Source organism: Eleginops maclovinus, chromosome 18 (genome assembly GCF_036324505.1).
Source record: "Eleginops maclovinus isolate JMC-PN-2008 ecotype Puerto Natales chromosome 18, JC_Emac_rtc_rv5, whole genome shotgun sequence".
Classification (NCBI taxonomy): domain Eukaryota; kingdom Metazoa; phylum Chordata; class Actinopteri; order Perciformes; family Eleginopidae; genus Eleginops; species Eleginops maclovinus.
This window is the reverse complement of record NC_086366.1, coordinates 659844-678802: the sequence shown is the minus strand read 5'-3', so window position 1 is coordinate 678802 and position 18959 is coordinate 659844. Positions and strand designations below refer to the sequence as shown.

General features: G+C 44.3%; 3 protein-coding genes across 4 annotated transcripts in view; all 3 read left to right on the top strand.

The window, feature by feature from the left end:
* The window catches only part of LOC134880118 (tumor necrosis factor alpha-induced protein 2-like), a 34618-nt gene extending 26608 nt beyond the window's left edge, over window positions 1-8010 (top strand). For both annotated transcript variants that reach the window (XM_063906844.1, XM_063906843.1), the window contains exons 10-15: window positions 439-555; window positions 681-816; window positions 1395-1517; window positions 2134-2289; window positions 2492-2613; window positions 5078-8010. In XM_063906844.1, the coding sequence (XP_063762914.1) occupies window positions 439-555; window positions 681-816; window positions 1395-1517; window positions 2134-2289; window positions 2492-2613; window positions 5078-5366 (943 nt within the window). In that variant the 3' untranslated portion in view covers window positions 5367-8010. The remainder of the gene's footprint in view (window positions 1-438; window positions 556-680; window positions 817-1394; window positions 1518-2133; window positions 2290-2491; window positions 2614-5077) is intronic.
* A 662-nt stretch (window positions 8011-8672) lies between these two features.
* LOC134880699 (nucleotidyltransferase MB21D2-like) lies at window positions 8673-15409 on the top strand. The gene is given in 5 exon segments (XM_063907728.1): window positions 8673-8947; window positions 9219-9892; window positions 10569-10729; window positions 10731-10885; window positions 10888-15409. Coding segments are annotated over 5 exon segments (1527 nt in total). The 5' UTR covers window positions 8673-8682; the 3' UTR covers window positions 11160-15409.
* Window positions 15410-15861: 452 nt separating this feature from the next.
* Window positions 15862-18959, top strand: part of LOC134880020 (fibroblast growth factor 12-like) — a 37912-nt gene continuing 34814 nt past the window's right edge. The window contains exon 1 of the mRNA XM_063906679.1: window positions 15862-16348. Within this exon, the coding sequence (XP_063762749.1) occupies window positions 16321-16348 (28 nt within the window). The 5' untranslated portion in view covers window positions 15862-16320. The remainder of the gene's footprint in view (window positions 16349-18959) is intronic.

Here is an 18959-nt window from a genome sequence, read left to right as displayed (position 1 = left end):
ACGAGAGGCGTTATGTGCGAATGTATCGTTGGGGCTCGAGTTGACTGCCTGAACTAGCTCGCAGGCTTCGCCCCATTTGCTGATGTTCAGTACTTTGGTCAACTCTTGTTTTTAAATGTGACTATAAATAAAGTTGGATTGTAAAACAATTTAATATATAACCCTGAATCTAGATTATATTACGATTCCATTCTATTTGTTACCACACAAGAAGATAGAATTCCAAACATTACAATACAATATGATTCTCCACAAAACCAAAAGAAAAGACACAACCCGATTCAGACATGAAGAAGATGGTGTTCTTCATTGATCCCAACTGGGAAATGTTTTCGTTGCAGCGTGAAACTAACCAAGGCATTAACAAAATTAGAAATGAAAAGAGTAACAGTAGTTAAGGTCCAGTTCAGATATGATACGATCAGTTGCTGTTTCTAGTTTCCAGCGTAAAGGGGAGATGTTTCACGAGGGGATGCAGAGCGGCATGTTCGGAGACAACCAGGACGGATACGTGTCCAAAACCATCGCGCTGGTCAACTGCTGCCCCCCCTTCAGGTACTAACATCCAACCTCTGTTCACCCGAGGATGTTTATTCTACTGCCTGAGCCAATGAGAGTGTGTGTGTGTGTGTGTGTGTGTGTGTGTGTGTGTGTGTGTGTGTGTGTGTGTGTGTGTGCAGGGGGTTCGTGCAGCGCTGTGCTCAGTGCGATCCATCCGTCAGCGAGGACTCTCTGAGACGGGCCAACAAAGCCCTGGATCACATCGTGCAGCTGGGAGTCCGAGTGCTTTCTGAACGCCTGTACCTGCACATCAGGGTACACACACACACACACACACACACACACACACACACACCTTTATAACTTCACCCTGTGCCCATTAACTCTGGAGTGTGTGTCGAACGCTCGGCTCTCTTTTCTCCGTCATGTCTCGACCTCGCCTCTGTTGTCTCAGTATCAATAAAGATTTTCAAATTCAAATGAATCGTTAACCTTTATTTATTCTGGCAGTGTTTGCAGAAACACTTGTCCACACACACACACACACACACACACACACACACACACACACACACACACACACACACACACACTCATCGTGCGGTTGCTCTGGGTCAGTTCAGACTTTTTCATGTGTTGTTTACTTTGAATGATCCACTGAGTTTGGTTTGATGAAACACAGGTCCAGCTTTAAAGAGCACTCCATTAACTGAATACATGTAAGAGATATTTCTGTTTGAATGCCACTAATTCCTGATTCTGGACCCTAAAGTGAAGTCCCTCTGAATAGTGCTTCAGTGAATGTCTTCTGCTCCTCAGCACCTCTCTTCGGTCCGGGTGCGTTACGTTTCCAGTTAGAAATGAAAAGATAACTCTTTCTTTCTGTTCTGCAGCCGTTCTTCGAGCGCCTGGTGAAGAGGAAGTGGCTGAGCAACACGGAGCCATACGAGCAGATCGAGGCGCTCATCAAGGAGCATTTCAAGAAGTACCACCGGATGGACAGTCCTCCGTACCAGGTCCCTCACACGCTCAGATACTCCGTGCACCGTGTCCCATCGACACAATCAGTGTGTGTGTGGCAGAACATCAAACTCAAATATGATCTGCAGTTATTTTGCATAAAACCTGCAGAACTGACAGCAGTTTACCTTTTTAAAGTCCGGTTTTACTTACAAGAAATGTGCCTCTTGCTGAGTAATAATAATGAACATATTAAATGTTTGAATATAAAACGGTGAAAGACAAAAGCAAACAGAGAAGATTTACAGTGAAATATTAGTTTCTGAATCTGAACTAACTGCTCTTTAAAAGTATAAAGGAAATGTGAAATGACAGAAGTATTATATAAAACCTGTAGGTTCCTTTGAATTACTGCAGCTCGGTTCCATTTCAAATCAGAGAATGAATAAATCTGAACGTATTTATTGACGTTCAGCACTTTGGTCAACTATTGTTCTTTAATGTGCTTATGGATAAAGTGGGATTGGAAAACGATTGAATATATCACCCTGAGACTAGACTACATTAGGATTGGATACGATACCATCAAATATTATGTATCCTAAACACACAAACCGAAACTAAAAGAAGAGACATCAGCTGTTGCAGGAAGTATAACCTCTCCTCCTGCAGCTGCTGGTGGCGGAGGTGCACCGGCGGGTGGTGATGGAGTATCTGCGCTCCGTGATGCGAGGACGGATCATCTGCACCTCCATGAAGATGAGGAAGAGGATGGCCGGCCGCCTCCGGGACGAAGGCAAACAGATCAAAGTCCTCTTCAAAGACCTGGTCAGTGGCGACACATACACACTCACCTTCATCAGGTACACCTGTCCGTCATCTAGAGTCTGACCTCTGACTTCAATAAGCCCCCACAGAACAAGTCTCTGGGAACCCTAGAGAGGGTTGTGTTGAGCCTCTGATATTGGAGGGTTACTCTCAGATGATGATGATGATGATGATGATGATGATGATGATGTGTTCCTGTCAGGAGTCTCCGTCCTGCTGGCTGGACAGCGCCATCACTCGCATCTCAGAGATCATCCAGCTAGAGGACGTGCCCTCCATCCAGATGGAGGTAGGGGTCCTGGTCCGGGAGTTCCCAGACGTCAGGTACGAACAAACAGACAAACAAACAAACAAAAAACAAACAAAAAAACAGACATGGGTGTAAAGTAACTGAGTACATTTACTCAAGTACAATCTTGAGGTACTTGTACTTTACTTGAGTATTTCCATTTTATGGTCCTTTTACTTCACAGATCTGGATTACTGATGGTAAATATAATCCCTTAAATCAGACTGTAGTTCACCTGCAGTAAATCCAGCAGCTACCCTGCAGTATACAAAGCATTCAAACTAGCTGCACCTTTACCAGCTCTGAGAACACTTTACTGATCAATCATTATAAAACATATCAGAGATATTATTCTGAAATGGACCAATCAGACAATGACTACTTTTACTGTCGCTACTTTAAGTACATTTAGAGGAGAGTACTTTCTACTTTCACTGGAGGAACATTTAGAATACTTTCACTGTGACAGAGTATTCCTACACTCTGGTACTTCTACTTTACTCAAGTACAAGATCTGAGTACTTCTACTTTACTCAAGAACAAGACCTGAGTACTTCTACTTTACTCAAGTACAAGACCTGAGTACTTCTACTTTACTCAAGTACAAGACCTGAGTACTTCTACTTTACTCAAGTACAAGACCTGAGTACTTCTACTTTACTCAAGTACAAGACCTGAGTACTTCTACTTTACTCAAGTACAAGACCTGAGTACTTCTACTTTACTCAAGTACAAGACCTGAGTACTTCTACTTTACTCAAGTACAAGACATGAGTACTTCTACTTTACTCAAGTACAAGACCTGAGTACTTCTACTTTACTCAAGTACAAGATCTGAGTACTTCTACTTTACTCAAGTACAAGATCTGAGTACTTCTACTTTACTCAAGTACAAGACCTGAGTACTTCTACTTTACTCAAGTACAAGACCTGAGTACTTCTACTTTACTCAAGTACAAGACCTGAGTACTTCTACTTTACACAAGAACAAGACCTGAGTACTTCTACTTTACTCAAGTACAAGACCTGAGTACTTCTACTTTACTCAAGAACAAGACCTGAGTACTTCTACTTTACTCAAGTACAAGATCTGAGTACTTCTACTTTACTCAAGTACAAGATCTGAGTACTTCTACTTTACTCAAGTACAAGATCTGAGTACTTCTACTTTACTCAAGTACAAGACCTGAGTACTTCTACTTTACTCAAGTACAAGACCTGAGTACTTCTACTTTACTCAAGTACAAGACATGAGTACTTCTACTTTACTCAAGTACAAGACCTGAGTACTTCTACTTTACACAAGAACAAGACCTGAGTACTTCTACTTTACTCAAGTACAAGACCTGAGTACTTCTACTTTACTCAAGAACAAGACCTGAGTACTTCTACTTTACTCAAGTACAAGACCTGAGTACTTCTACTTTACTCAAGTACAAGACCTGAGTACTTCTACTTTACTCAAGTACAAGACCTGAGTACTTCTACTTTACTCAAGTACAAGACCTGAGTACTTCTACTTTACTCAAGTACAAGACATGAGTACTTCGACTTTTACTCAAGTACAAGATCAGAGTACTTCGACTTTTACCCAAGTACAAGATCTGAGTACTTCTACTTTACTCAAGTACAGGACCTGAGTACTTCTACTTTACTCAAGTACAAGATCTGAGTACTTCTACTTTACTCAAGTACAAGACCTGAGTACTTCTACTTTACTCAAGTACAAGACCTGAGTACTTCGACTTTAACCCAAGTACAAGACCTGAGTACTTCGACTTTAACCCAAGTACAAGATCTGAGTACTTCTACTTTACTCAAGTAGAAGACCTGAGTACTTCTACTTTACACAAGAACAAGACCTGAGTACTTCTACTTTACTCAAGTACAAGACCTGAGTACTTCTACTTTACTCAAGAACAAGACCTGAGTACTTCTACTTTACTCAAGTACAAGACATGAGTACTTCTACTTTACTCAAGTACAAGACCTGAGTACTTCTACTTTACTCAAGTACAAGACCTGAGTACTTCTACTTTACTCAAGTACAAGACCTGAGTACTTCTACTTTACTCAAGTACAAGGTCTGAGTACTTCTACTTTACTCAAGCACAAGATCAGAGTACTTGTACTTTACTCAAGTACAAGATCTGAGTACTTCGACTTTTACTCAAGTACAAGATCAGAGTACTTCGACTTTTACCCAAGTACAAGATCAGAGTACTTCGACTTTTACCCAAGTACAAGATCTGAGTACTTCTACTTTACTCAAGCACAAGATCTGAGTACTTTGACTTTTACCCAAGTACAAGACCTGAGTACTTCGACTTTAACCCAAGTACAAGACCTGAGTACTTCTACTTTTACTCAACCACAAGATCAGAGTACTTTGACTTTTACCCAAGTACAAGACCTGAGTACTTCGACTTTAACTCAGTACACGCTCTGAGTACTGCTCCTCAGTACTTCGACTTTTACTCAGTTCTGATGTCTCTCCAGGAAGAAGCACGTGTCGGCCATCCTGAATATCCGGGGCCTGACCCGCCAGGCGGAGCGTCAGGAGATCCTGAACATCGTCAAAGACATCGAGAGCAGCGAGGCCGGTGGCTCGATGCCGACCCGGGACCGTGGGCTGTTCTCTGAGGTGCCGGTCACATCCGAGGTGCACTGTCTGAACCTCGGTCTGAGCCGGGTCGCCCTCAGCGCCTCGTCCTGCTTCACTGCGCTGAGGCCGCGGCCGCGCAAGACCAGGACGCCCGTCCAGGAGAACCCAGACGACGTCCTCTGAGACTCACGGATCAAACACGAGTCTAAAGTCGGCACTGTGAGCCCGGAGGAGTGGAGACCCCAAAGCTTGAGTAGGGGAGGGGTCTCCAGACTGCAGGAGGCAGCATATATTCGGTCATTTGCACAATTAGCATAAGAAGCATTTATTAGCGCACGCAGACCATAGCTAAAGCCGAATTGGACGATTTTGAAGTGTTTTTTCAGGATCCAAAAAGGCAGTTTTAACCAGAAAGTTGTTTTTTTTGACAAAAAATGTCAGAAATTGACTCCGCATCCTCAACAACGGCCTAGCCATTTTTAAACTATTGTCTGCATACTGTAGGCTATAATGATAATTACCGCAACTTATGCTAACTGTGCTAATGTCTCAACGTATGCAGGTTAGCACCCGGCAGTTTCTATGAGCTGGAGACCCTACTCTACATTTCTATGAAAATCTTTGGGGTCCTCAACACCTCCGGGTCCACAGCAGGACTCTCTGAGCTGCAGAATGACTGCTTTGAACGCTTGTTTTCTGAATGGAGTTCGGTTGATCAGAGCTATGCTAACATCAGAGCTATGCTAACATCTGAGCCCTGCTAACATCAGAGCTATGCTAACATCTGAGCTATGCTAACATCTGAGCAATGCTAACATCAGAGCCCTGCTAACATCTGAGCTCTGCTAACATCTGAGCTCTGCTAACGGTGTCTGACTTGCAAATGTGCGTTTTTAATGAGACTTTGAAAAGAAACGAGTGTCAACAGCACAGTAGTACGGAGGCCGACAGGAGCAACAGCCCGCACACCTCCTCCAGGAGCAACGAGCTGCAGATTCAGAAACGATGCAGATATAAAAAGTGCTGAAAACGTTTTTTGATTTGAGCATCATAAAAACAAACATACGAAACACATTTACAGTTACATACTTTGTGTCTTGATAAAAACCAACACAGAAATAATTGACAAGATTAAAACAATAACAGCAGACAAAAAAAGAATACAAGAAAACATGCGTAGTTATAAATAATAAGAATTCAGGGAGAAAAGAATAAACCAATGAATCAATTTGTCAAGATCCCAAGGTAGGGTGGTTTAGGGGACTCAGCCTTGATCGTATTGTACGGAGCGTTTACTGCACACTGCATCGCAGGAATCCAGCTCTTTAAAAGCGTCGGTTTCTGAAGCTGTAAGGTGATTTTCTCCATTAGGTATAACTCCTAAACCTTCTGGATCCAATGCTTGTATGTTGGAGGTTCAGGTTTTAACCATCTGAACGTGATGCACTTGACGGCTGCTGCTAAACGGATTGGGAGGAGATATGCTTTCCCTCTGTACACCAAGGAGAGCTGCTGCAGGGTAACTTCTACTCCGCTTCTGATTTAGGTTTCTCCATTTTAGAGACTAATCGTGGCACATCCTTTTAAATTTGAATGTGGGATGTTGCACACTTCTTCACACACACTGATTGACCTGGTTTACTACGGCAGAATGACCCAGAAAATAACCTGGATGCTCCGAGGACATCCTCCGCTGTGTTTGGTTTCAGCAGCTTTTAGTAAACTGCTCATGTTCCCTCTGCTGAATGTTCTCTAGATGCTGCATGTGTTGAAGAGCTGCTGCAGATGTTCCTGCATGAGTTTCTATATCTGCATCCGCTCTGAAGCTGTTGGCACCTGTCGGCCTCCGTACATTAGGCTGGAGACATGTGATCACAGAGAAACACTTTTTGATTGGGATAAAAAAATCAATCATCTTAATTGAAACACAGCAAATATATTATGAATCAGTAAATGATGTTATAGGTTTAAAAATGCACTTTTATTGTTTGTTTTGGGACGGGAAATGATCTCTTTAGATTTTTTAGACTTTGTCTACCTGCAGGACGATAAAGGGACACCTGTGTGGACTGAAATGCATTGTGGGAAGAACCTCAGGTGACCCACGCTGCGTTTAGTCCGTGTGTTTTGTGTGGTCTCTGACCCTTCAGATAATCTTGTTTAAGCTGTTATATTAAATTCAGTTTATAATCCACGGGGCGCAGGAACTGGACTTTTATTATTGCACATGATGAGATATAAAAGATGTTTAATCACAGGTACTATCAGAGAGGAGTATATGACTATAGCTGGAGCTGTGGGGTGATGAGGGAATAATACGGACTACATTATATCAAACAGCTCAGATGATTTTGAGAGGACAGGTGAGTTTAAGGTATTACCTGGTTTTGTAAGTTTAAAGCTCATCAACTACAAATAAAATCACATTTCATTTCTTGCAGACTATTTTCTCAAACCTCCATCTGTTGTTGTTGTTGTTTGTTTTTGTTGATCATTCGTCACCTCAGCTTTTATTTTTGTTTGTGTATTGATGCATATTGGAATATCTCCGTGGTGCATTCAAGGACAAAAAACAAACAAAGGACATTTAAATGAGGAAATGTGTTTTATTTTATGTGAAATCCCACAGACTGCACCAAGTGTAAAATCAAACTCATCAACATTTCCGGTATAAACTTTCAAAATAAAAGGGTGTAGTGACACTCCCTGGCCACCAGATGACAGTGAACGCATCACTGTATCTTTACAAATGCGGATTTATGAAATGAATATTTTCTGTACAGAAATCTCATTAAATAACAATAAAAACAGACCATTCAGACTTTTATCTGTGCATCTTTTATTTCTAGTAATTCAGATCAATAATAAAAAATGCAATAAACTAAGGAATTAGTTTATGAATAATTCAGTGGTGATGTATTATTATTGTCATTATGCATTTATTAATCGGATATTTATCTCTTGTAAGTAAATTATGTTTGAAGAAAAAGATGCTAGAGGCTCAGAGAGACAGACAGACAGACAGACACAGCACGAGCAGCAAAGACGTGTCCCTCTATGGGTCAAACGCTTTTTATTTTAGTACATTTTGAAGAGCTGCTTTTACTTTGACGGTAAGAAGCTGTGGATATTTCCTTTCCCCTGTCAGTGCAAAGTTAGTGCCTATGATTACAACGGGAGACCACAGCCATAAAACCAGTTAAGATGACCCTACAGCCCGTGCAGACTGGAGTCCAGTTAAAACCCCAATATGATGGTAACAATAGATAAATAATAATAACAGATTGTTTTTATTTTCACTGAATATGAACTGCCTGAAACGACCAGCTGGTCTCTGACGGGGTGCAGACCCGGGGAAGAACAGCCAATGCTACTGATATTGCTAATGGGGATGCTGGAGCGGTCTGCTAGCAGCTGCTTTTATTTTGAAGGCGGAGGCGCGCCGCCTCCAGCAGCTGTTTCCGGTTGTTTGTTTGGTGTGGTCAGAGGAGGAGGAAACATGGCGGCTCCTGCGCTCTCCAGTCGGGCCTCCGGGAACAGCAGCTCCGGGAATAGCCTGTCCAATAGCCCCACTGCAGCGGCCGGCGGGAGGCTGTCCTCCTCCGGGGGAACAGCCGGACCCGACCTGGACTTCAGGTCCGCGAGCCGGATGGAGGATCTGAACCGTTTGATCTCTGAGTTCAGCAAGCAGGAGCAGCGCGAGACCGACGATCAAAGGGCTCTGGAGATCCACACCGCCAAGGACTTCATCTTCTCCATGCTTGGTAACACACACACACACACACACACACACACACACACACACACACACACACACACACACACACACACACACACGGTCATCACACACACACACACACACACACACACACACACACACACACACACACACACACACACACACACATACACACACACACACACTCACACACTCGCCTCCCGGTAGGTCCCTGACGGACCACGCTGCGCTCTGTGTGTGTGTGTGTGTGTGTGTGTGTGTGTGTGATGACCATGTCTCTGTGGCTCTCCCCCCAGGAATGGTCCAGAAGTTGGACCAGAAGCTTCCGGTGGCGAACGAGTACCTGCTGCTGTCGGGCGGGGTCCGCGAGGGCGTGGTGGACATGGACCTGGACGATCTGAGCGTGTACGCCCGCGGCACAGATTACGACATGGACTTCACGCTGCTGGTGCCGGCGCTGAAGCTGCACGACCGGAACCAGCCCGTGACGCTGGACATGCGGCACTCGGCGCTCGGGCACTCGTGGCTCAGTCTCCGCCTGTTCGACGAGGGCACCATCAGCCGCTGGAAGGACTGCTGCACCGTGGTGGACCACATCAGCGGCGCCACCAACTACTTCTTCTCCCCCACGCTGGTGGCCGACTGGTTCCACCGCTCCGTGGCGCTGGTGCTGCTGGAGGTGCAGAAGAAGCCTCAGAGGGGCATGCCGCGGGTGGAGAAGGTGGAGAGGAACGGCACGGTGATCTCTGTGGTGCTGGGCGTGGGCAGCAGCCGCATGCTGTACGACATCGTGCCCGTGGTGTCCTTCAAGGGCTGGCCCGCCGTGGCCCAGAGCTGGCTGATGGAGAACCACTTCTGGGACGGCAAGATCACAGAGGAGGAGGTGATCAGCGGGTTCTACCTGGTTCCTGCGTGCTCCTCCAAGGGCCGCAAAGAGAACGAGTGGAGGCTGTCGTTTGCCCGCAGCGAGGTGTGTGTGTGTGTGTGTGTTTTAATACCTGTCCCACTTATCAGGAGCTATGAGGCATGCTGAGGGACGTGACCCCCCCATCACTAACGACCTGACCCTGAATACTAACTGAAATGATTTCTTGACTTAAAGATGATCATATTGTGTAAAATGTGAAAGTGAACACAATCTCTCTGCTGGTCAGAAAGGGTTTACTGAGTCCAGAGATATGGAGATGGGGTCAGATGTCTGGTCAGACGGCAGAGACAGCTTACGGAGAGTAAATAGGGGATGGATGTCCGGGGGGTCTGCGGGGAACGAGTGGCAGGCAGCAGGCTGACACTGAGACTGAGGTTTCTGATCCTTTCTTTACTCTCCTTTTTTCTGGAGAGGAAGTAAAGGAACCAGAGCTCTGGATCTATTTGTTGTTGGAGGTGTGATATATGACTCAGCAGCTTCAAGACGTGAAGACACGATTATTTTCCACTTCGCTCTGATGCAGGATTTACACCTGAAAGTGGGCGGGGCTTAATTTAGACAGGAAGTGAAGTTAGCCTCAGTGAGCACATGAAAGACCTTCTCTTCCTCGATCCTCCTCAGCAGTCTGTTATCCAATATTAACAACCTCTGAAATGTCCAGATGGACCAATCAGCACGGAGTATTCCGCTGTTTAATAACCTGTGTCTGGGTCCTCAGGTGCAGCTGAAGAAGTGCATCTCCTCCAGCCTGATGCAGGCGTACCAGGCCTGCAAAGCCATCATCATCAAGCTGCTGTCGCGGCCCAAAGCCATCAGCCCGTACCACCTGCGCAGCATCATGCTGTGGGCCTGCGACCGCCTGCCCGCCAACTACCTTGAGCCAGGACGACTTCTCCGCCAGCTTCCTGCTGGGCCTGATCGACGACCTGCAGCACTGCCTGGTCAACAAGATGTGTCCCAACTACTTCATCCCGCAGTGCAACATGCTGGAGCAGCTGTCGGACGAGAGCGCCATGCTGCACGCCCGCAAGCTGTCTCGGTGCGCTCCGACCCGGCCGAGCACCTGAGGACCACCATCGAGCACGCCAAGGCCGCCAACCGGCTGACGGTGGAGCTGCAGTGGAGGGGCGGCGTCGGCAACCCGCCGTCGCCGCAGTCCGACGCCGGCGGGGAGAACCAGCCCGACGACCGGCTGGCCAAGAAGCTGCAGCAGCTGGTGACAGAGAACCCCGGCAAGTCCATCTCTGTGTTCATCAACCCCGACGATGTGACGCGACCGCACTTCAGGATCGACGACAAGTTCTTCTGAGACTCCCTCCTCCTCCTCCTTCTCCTCCTCCTTCTCCTCCTCTATCTTCCTCCTCCTCCTCCTCTCAATGTTTTTGTTTCTCTGCCACAGAGTGAGGTGAGGTGATCGTCTCGTTGTGTCCGCCACAGTTTTTTATTTTTCTATCCCCCCCACTGTGTTTTCTAGCCCCCCCACTGTGTTTTCTAGCCCCCCCCACTGTGTTTTTTACCGGCTCGATGCCTTCTCTCGGACCGCTGGACAGCAGCAGGTCGTTTTTAAAGCGGGGGGGAGGCCGCCTTTAAGACAAGCCGCCGGGGAAATGTTACGCCGAGTTTAATTATCAGGGATCCCGGGGGCGGGGCGGCGTCCGAGACTCCTGGAGACGTCACGTTCAACCTGACGTGACGTTATGACATGATAGAGTTCACATCTCAACCGCTGTGTGTTTAAGCTCTTCGAGACCTGCAGCCGTGACGCTAAATACTCAAATATGGACCTGTGCTTTTCCCCTCATGAATTATGACTTAATAATTAACACTTAAGGCCTGAACACAAGGGGAGGGGGAATACTCGCCTGTGAATCTTTCGGGCTTTTATTTTGAAAGGGCATTGCCTGTAATAACCCCTAAGTCACTGAATTATGAACCTTTATCAAGGAAAATATTCAGAAAAATATAATGATGCACACTTGATGAATCCGAGTGTGCATGCCTTTTGTTTAATTAACAATATAGTTAATAATCAACATAAGGTAATATTATTCTTGCCTTATAATTCAGACATTTTTTGAGAGTTTTTTCACAATAATTAATTCTAGCAATTAATTTGAGGTTTTATTTCACTAAATTAAAAGATCTCCAATTATGAAATATTAATTAAAATGATGAGATTCAGACACAAGATGATACAAAAAAATACTCTCAAAAGGGTTTAGAAGGTAAAACTCTCAGAGTGAGTCTCCTGCAGCTCCAGGGTTTCCCGGCGAGCTTCAGCAGCACGATGGTGGAGCGGTAATTTCAAAGATTGTAAAGGAGTCGGGATGTCTGGCCTCTAACCCGGAGGGAATCGGCAGCGTTCGGTTAAAGGTGGACTTCGTCCCTCTGAGGAATGTCTTAGTCCTGCTGGGCGACGATGGTACTAACGTCTTAGAAGACTAACTGTAAATAGAAGAGGCGAGTAGACGAGATAATAATGTGGACTACTTTTATGTCTAATTTTGCACAGAATGTAAAAATCACCACTGATTCCTCCTGCTGGTGAATGTACAGAGAGGTCAGTACACGGGGACACCTGATGGTCATACTGCACTGGTTAGACTGGAGGAATACCACCGAGTACACAGTGATGCTGCAGTCACCTGGAGTGAAAGACACTAACGTTATGATTCTGGGCTAAAATCATTTTCAGATTTTTGTTTTAAGAACAAGAGGAGGCTTAAGGACTTTTCCTTTCAGACATGTTAAGGTTTATTTTGTTTATTTATTAGACATGAAAGTCTGTTGTTTGGAGACGGTGGCCTGAGGGAAAACGCATCGATGGTCAGAAATAGATCCCAACCAAAGAGGAAAAAATAAATCACTGCTTCCGCTATCATCTATAAATAATTTCTGCTTCCAGTAAGAAAAGAAAACGTTATTCCTGCTGGTAAAGAAGAGGGAAGCAGTCATTTTAAACCACAAACACAGCGTTTAATGGAGATATACTGGTCATAATGGTCGACGTATAGCATCCTTAATGCCCCATGATTCAGAGTCCTTCCAAATTGTAATGGTTTTTTTAATCCACAAATGATTAACCCTTCACCACCTGTGCAGTGTCTGAATTTCTAGGGCTTCTTTTGATGTACCACTACACCAGTGCAGTGGTACATCAATTAAAAACACCTTCGTTTGTATTTTGCTTTGTTTTCCACCACTTTAGCCACGTAGCCAAGATAGCGGTGGTTGAGTGTGATCAGTGTCCAGCGTTATGAGACAACCATCCAGCTTCCCATGGTGCGTTTCATGAGACTTATCAATGTAATGCACTGGACTTGCTGTAGAACGAGGATATGTTGAACAGTAGAGGCCCCAGGAGTTAACCCTGTGGAACGCCACTCAGATTTTCTAACAGCTAAAGGAATGCTAACTTTCATAAAAGCTAAATTAAAGTGCTGAGTTCAACAGCTGGTATGGCTGGACATTTCTTCATTTGGTAAAGGGAAACATGTCGTAGTGAACAGAGTCAGGTTAAATATTGCAGTCGTCAGCTTTAGCCCCAAGTCACAGTATAGATATCCCTCTGAATATGACGCCATCACTGTGTACTTCCAGGGTATGTTCTCCACAGTTTAACTCGCTTTATGACCGTTGTCATGTAAAGTGTTCCATTTTTTCACTGATGTTTCACTTCCTGTCACCTTCCTATTTGATAGCTTCACTGTACCTGTACGACCTCACGTGTTTTATCAGGTTTTCTCTTCTGCTGCTTTATTTCTGTTGTTGGTTTCAAAGGGTTCGACTCCTTCAACACAATCAGCTCTCACTGACAGAAAGGGAGACACAGGTTAACCGGAGACTAGTTAACCTGTCGGGGTGATAGTTAGTGGACGTTATCTACTGTATCTAACTATCAATCTATCTGTAAATCCGGCTGATGTTCGCTATCTTTCTACCTAGTTAGCTTCTAATCTAACAAGCTTGCTAGTGACAGTTAGCAATCCAATTAGCTGTACTCAAAGATTGTTTTTGAAGCAGACCAGTTGCTGTCATACAGTAGCAGCTCCTCAGAGCTCCAAACATCACCTCTCAGATACACAGTTTATTGAATAGAATAATCACATATGGTTTTAATAGTTAGTTTCTCCGTTTTTAAGACTTACAGCAGTTGCTAGCTGCCAGCCGACACACAAAGTGGAAGCCCCACAGTAGCGGGCGAGCTCAAGGTGGATGTATCTACAACGTGGCTTTGTTTGCTTCTAGGCATCATGGGAGTTGTAGTCCGTCAGGAGCCGGTTGATTTGAAGGCGAGTCGGTCCCGGTCTTTATGTCTTTTCTCTGTTTTCCGACAAACATTTCCAGAACAATGCCAAAAACAACCTGCAGACATCTGACCAGTAATGTGATCTCCATATCCTCATCCTCAAGTGCAATTAGTGACAACACACACACACACACACACACACACACACACACACACACACACACACAAAGTGCCACACACACTCCTGCGTGTTGTTCTCTGAGCTCCATGACCTAACCTTTTAACTGTGAGTTTTTATTATTGTTGTTGTTTACCTGTACCTGCTGCTCTGCTTCGTTCTGATGATGGATTTCTTTATGCAATGTTGACTTGTCTGAGTTAACCCTTCAGATGGCAGCTCCCCCCCCCCCCCCCCCCCACATCCCGTCTAATGAAAGTCCTCCACTTTAATTCACTGTACAGTAGAGTCACCATAAAGACTTTTAACCAGAAGCTCTCCGTCTCCTGGGTTTCATTCATCTCCTCACTTCTTTGGTTTTCACCCGGAAATCAGGTCTGTGGTTAACATAAACTGAAGAGATTAAAATCCGTCAGTAAATACCCCACCGGAGGATCTAAAAACAGGTTGCTAACAAGAGTCTAAAAGAGACGACTAAACGTCATCAGGCCCAACATTAGCCGCCTTTAGCTTAGCGGTGCTGACGGAATGAAATATATTTAGGCACAATTTTGAGGTTTATTGAGGTGATCTGGATTTAAATCACAGCTGCAGTTGGTGTTTCAGCCACCAGAGGGCAGCATGAATTCACAAAGAGCTCAACTCTACATTTATAAAGTGTCTTTAAAAATCAAAGAACCCAACAGAAAAAAAACCCATAAAGAAACAACAAACAAGGACACCCCATGTACGGTCTGCTAGAGGAAACTCATGAAGTAATACTCACTACAGTGTGAAGGGCAGTCATTAAGAGCAGCTGACAGTGAGAGGACAACCCAGTGATGAAGGGAGCTAACAGCAGCAATGAAGCATTTTGGTAAACAACATCACAATAGTCCATAATAGGAAGAATAAGTTGAGAAGAAATGTTCTTACGGACACTGAACATAAAACAAGTGTGAGAGCGATGCAAGACAGATTCCATAATTGGAAAAATAAATGATTATATTTTGCTTTTTTTTAAATCATCTGGTATTTTGTTTATTCAAACAATAATCATCATTATTAATATTCTGTCTTTTATTCTGTTTGAAACCATCATATTAGTTTTTCCTATAAATATGTATTTCATATTCATAATCTTTTTTACGTGCCTTATTTGATATTTTCCTCCTTTAGTTGTATTTTCTTACAGAATCATTTTTTATTCATATACTTACAAAAAATCCTGACATTCATTATTTTCCTTTAAATCATCAGTGTTATTTTATTCTTATATTAATGTTATATTATTCCTGAATTTATTTTAACATATTCACCCAGCCTTTTATTTTTGAATCATCTTTATGTTGTCTTTTCCAGTCTATTTTTCTTTATATCTTTTACATAATAAACTGTAATTTATTATTATTTTTAAAATATTCATCCTGTATTTTATCTTATTTTTATTTTATATTTCTCATGTATTTTATTTTCTAACTGTATGTTGTCCGGCGGTGACGTCACGTCAGCTGCAGCAACACCGCGCGAGCACAGAGAGAGAGCGAGAGAGCGAGAGAGCGAGAGCGAGAGAGCGAGAGAGAGAGGCAGCGCGCGGACAGGTGAACGCACGAGCCTCAACCTCCGCAGGAGTAAAAAAAAAAAAAAGCCACCAAAAAATAACAAGCGAAGAAGAAACAGAAGGAAGAAGACCTGCAGAGAGGAGCATTTCATCCGCCCTGCAGAGACTGATTCCCGGACACACTTTCATCCAGTACCCGCCCTGCAGAGCCTGATTCCAGCCGCCCTGCAGAGCCTGATTCCCGGACACATTTCCTCCAGTTACCCGCCCTGCGGAGCCTGATTCCCAGACACATTTCCTCCAGTTACCCGCCCTGCAGAGCCTGATTCCCGGACACATTTCCTCCAGTTACCCGCCCTGCGGAGCCTGATTCCCAGACACATTTCCTCCAGTTACCCGCCCTGCAGAGCCTGATTCCCGGACACATTTCCTCCAGTTACCCGCCCTGCAGAGCCTGATTACCGGATACATTTCCTCCAGTACCCGCCCTGCAGCACCGGGACATGGAGGGCAAAGAGAAAGCACCGGCAGGTAGGAGGGGGAGACAGATGCATGTCGGGTAGAAGTATTACTGCGGTATCCTGCGATGGGTTATTATGGGATGGGGGGCAGACAGTGTTTGTGCGTATGTTTGTTTTTAACACAGAGAAGCCTGATGCAGCAAAACACAGAGAGACAGACAGGTGGACAGAGAGACAGTTGGGAGGATGCGAGACAGACAGGTGTATAAAGACAGACAGGAGAGTAGACAGATAGGTGAGAAGGTAGAGAGACAGACAGAATAGTTGAGAGACAGACAGGTAAATGCTAGACAGACAGGTGCGATGACTGCGTGTTTTTATGTTTGGGTGTGTCGGTCCAGAGTGATGCATACTGGGAACTGTAGTTCTCTTCTTCCTGTTTGGTAATCAGTATTCTGACCTGGGACCGACTGCACACATTTAAAAGCAGCACCTCTTTTCACCCTCTGTCTGAAACCAGAGCCCAGTCTGCTCTGATTTGTTAGCTGGCCTAGCTCTGTTGTGATTGGTCAACCAGCTTAAAGATGTCCCGGTGTGTGAGTGCTAGCCAATAGGAGCGCGAGTGTTTCGTAGTGATGTCACTATGTTCAAATTGAACAGAGGGGAATCAGAATAGAGGGCGTCTTTTCAAAGTTGTTCTGTAGTGTTTGACCTTCAGGGCCACCGTATCCATCACACCACATCTAAAGATAAGCAATTAATGACTCTACAAAAACCTGCAATAAAAAGGACGCCGAAAGGTTTTTTACACGAGTTTTACAGCGGCATCATTGGTGTTCACTCCCGTCACTCAAACAAGACGCACTGGGGAGGAGGCGGGGCTTATCTCCATGTAGATACCAACAAACACAAAATGAACATATTTTGCCGTGATCTAATAACACACCATGAATTCACACGTTTGGAAGTGTGTCCACAAGACAGCAGCAAAGTGTGTGTTTTCTGAATGGAGATCTGATCGATCAGGCTAAGCTAGCATGTAGCTGCTCCGTCCACACTCACAACACCACCACACAGACAGAAATAAAGGCTGTGTTCTCGACAGACTGTCCGTGGTTTAAACTCTGATGTTTCTCCAGTTTCTGAACAGATATGAGGAGCCGTGAGCTCTGTGTGCTACCAGCTAGCGGCTGCTGTTTGGTTTTCTGATTCAACGTGCGTGACGACATGCTGAGATTCTGATAATTGAAAATGCTTGACCTCTCACCAGTAAGGCCTCCTTCCCTTCACACTCTCCATCTCTACATCTCATCGCGACACGCTCAAAATGTGCTTCACGTCCGGGGTGAACGCACCATTACTGACAAAGTAATATCTGCTAGAAAATCTGAACCCTCTGAAGACCTCGTTCTATAATGACGTCTCTAAAGCTGGTCCTGTGATTCATGGGGAGACCTCTGTGCAGACTGAGGAGGAGGGGGGACTTCAGAGTACAAGTACTCACATCTGGTACTTCAGTCAAAGTACAAGTACTCACATCTGGTACTTCAGTACTCACATCTGGTACTTCAGTCAAAGTACAAGTACTCAAATCTGGTACTTCAGTACACACATCTGGTACTTCAGTCAAAGCACAAGTACTCACATCTGGTACTTCAGTCAAAGTACAAATACTCACATCTGGTACTTCAGTCAAAGTACAAATACTCACATCTGGTACTTCAGTCAAAGTACAAGTACTCACATCTGGTACTTCTGTCAAAGTAAAAGTACTCACATCTGGTACTTCAGTCAAAGTACAAATACTCACATCTGGTACTTCAGTCAAAGTACAAGTACTCACATCTGGTACTTCTGTCAAAGTAAAAGTACTCAGATCATGTTGTTGAGTAAAGTAGAAGTACTCAGACCTTGTACTTGAGTAAAGTAGAAGTACTCAGGTCTTGTACTTTAGTCAAAGTACAAGTACTCAGTTTTTGTACTTGAGTAAAGTAGAAGTACTCAGGTTTTGTACTTCAGTAAAAGTAGAAGTACTCAGATCTTGTTCTTGAGTAAAGTAGAAGTACTCAGGTCTTGTACTTGAGTAAAGTAGAAGTACTCAGATCTTGTATTTGAGTAAAGTAGAAGTACTTAGGTCTTGTACTTGAGTAAAGTAGAAGTACTCAGGTCTTGTACTTGAGTAAAGTAGAAGTACTCAGGTCTTGTACTTGAGTAAAGTAGAAGTACTCAGTCTTGTACTTGAGTAAAAGTAGAAGTACTCTGATCTTGTGCTTGAGTAAAAGTCGAAGTACTCAGATCTTGTGCTTGAGTAAAAGTCGAAGTACTCAGGTCTTGTACTTGAGTAAAGTAGAAGTACTCAGGTCTTGTACTTGAGTAAAGTAGAAGTACTCAGGTCTTGTACTTGAGTAAAGTAGAAGTACTCAGGTCTTGTACTTGAGTAAAGTACAAGTACTCTGATCTTGTGCTTGAGTAAAAGTCGAAGTACTCAGATCTTGTGCTTGAGTAAAAGTCGAAGTACTCAGATCTTGTACTTGAGTAAAGTAGAAGTACTCAGGTCTTGTACTTGAGTAAAGTAGAAGTACTCTGATCTTGTGCTTGAGTAAAAGTCGAAGTACTCAGATCTTGTTCTTGAGTAAAGTAGAAGTACTCAGGTCCTGTACTTGAGTAAAGTAGAAGTACTC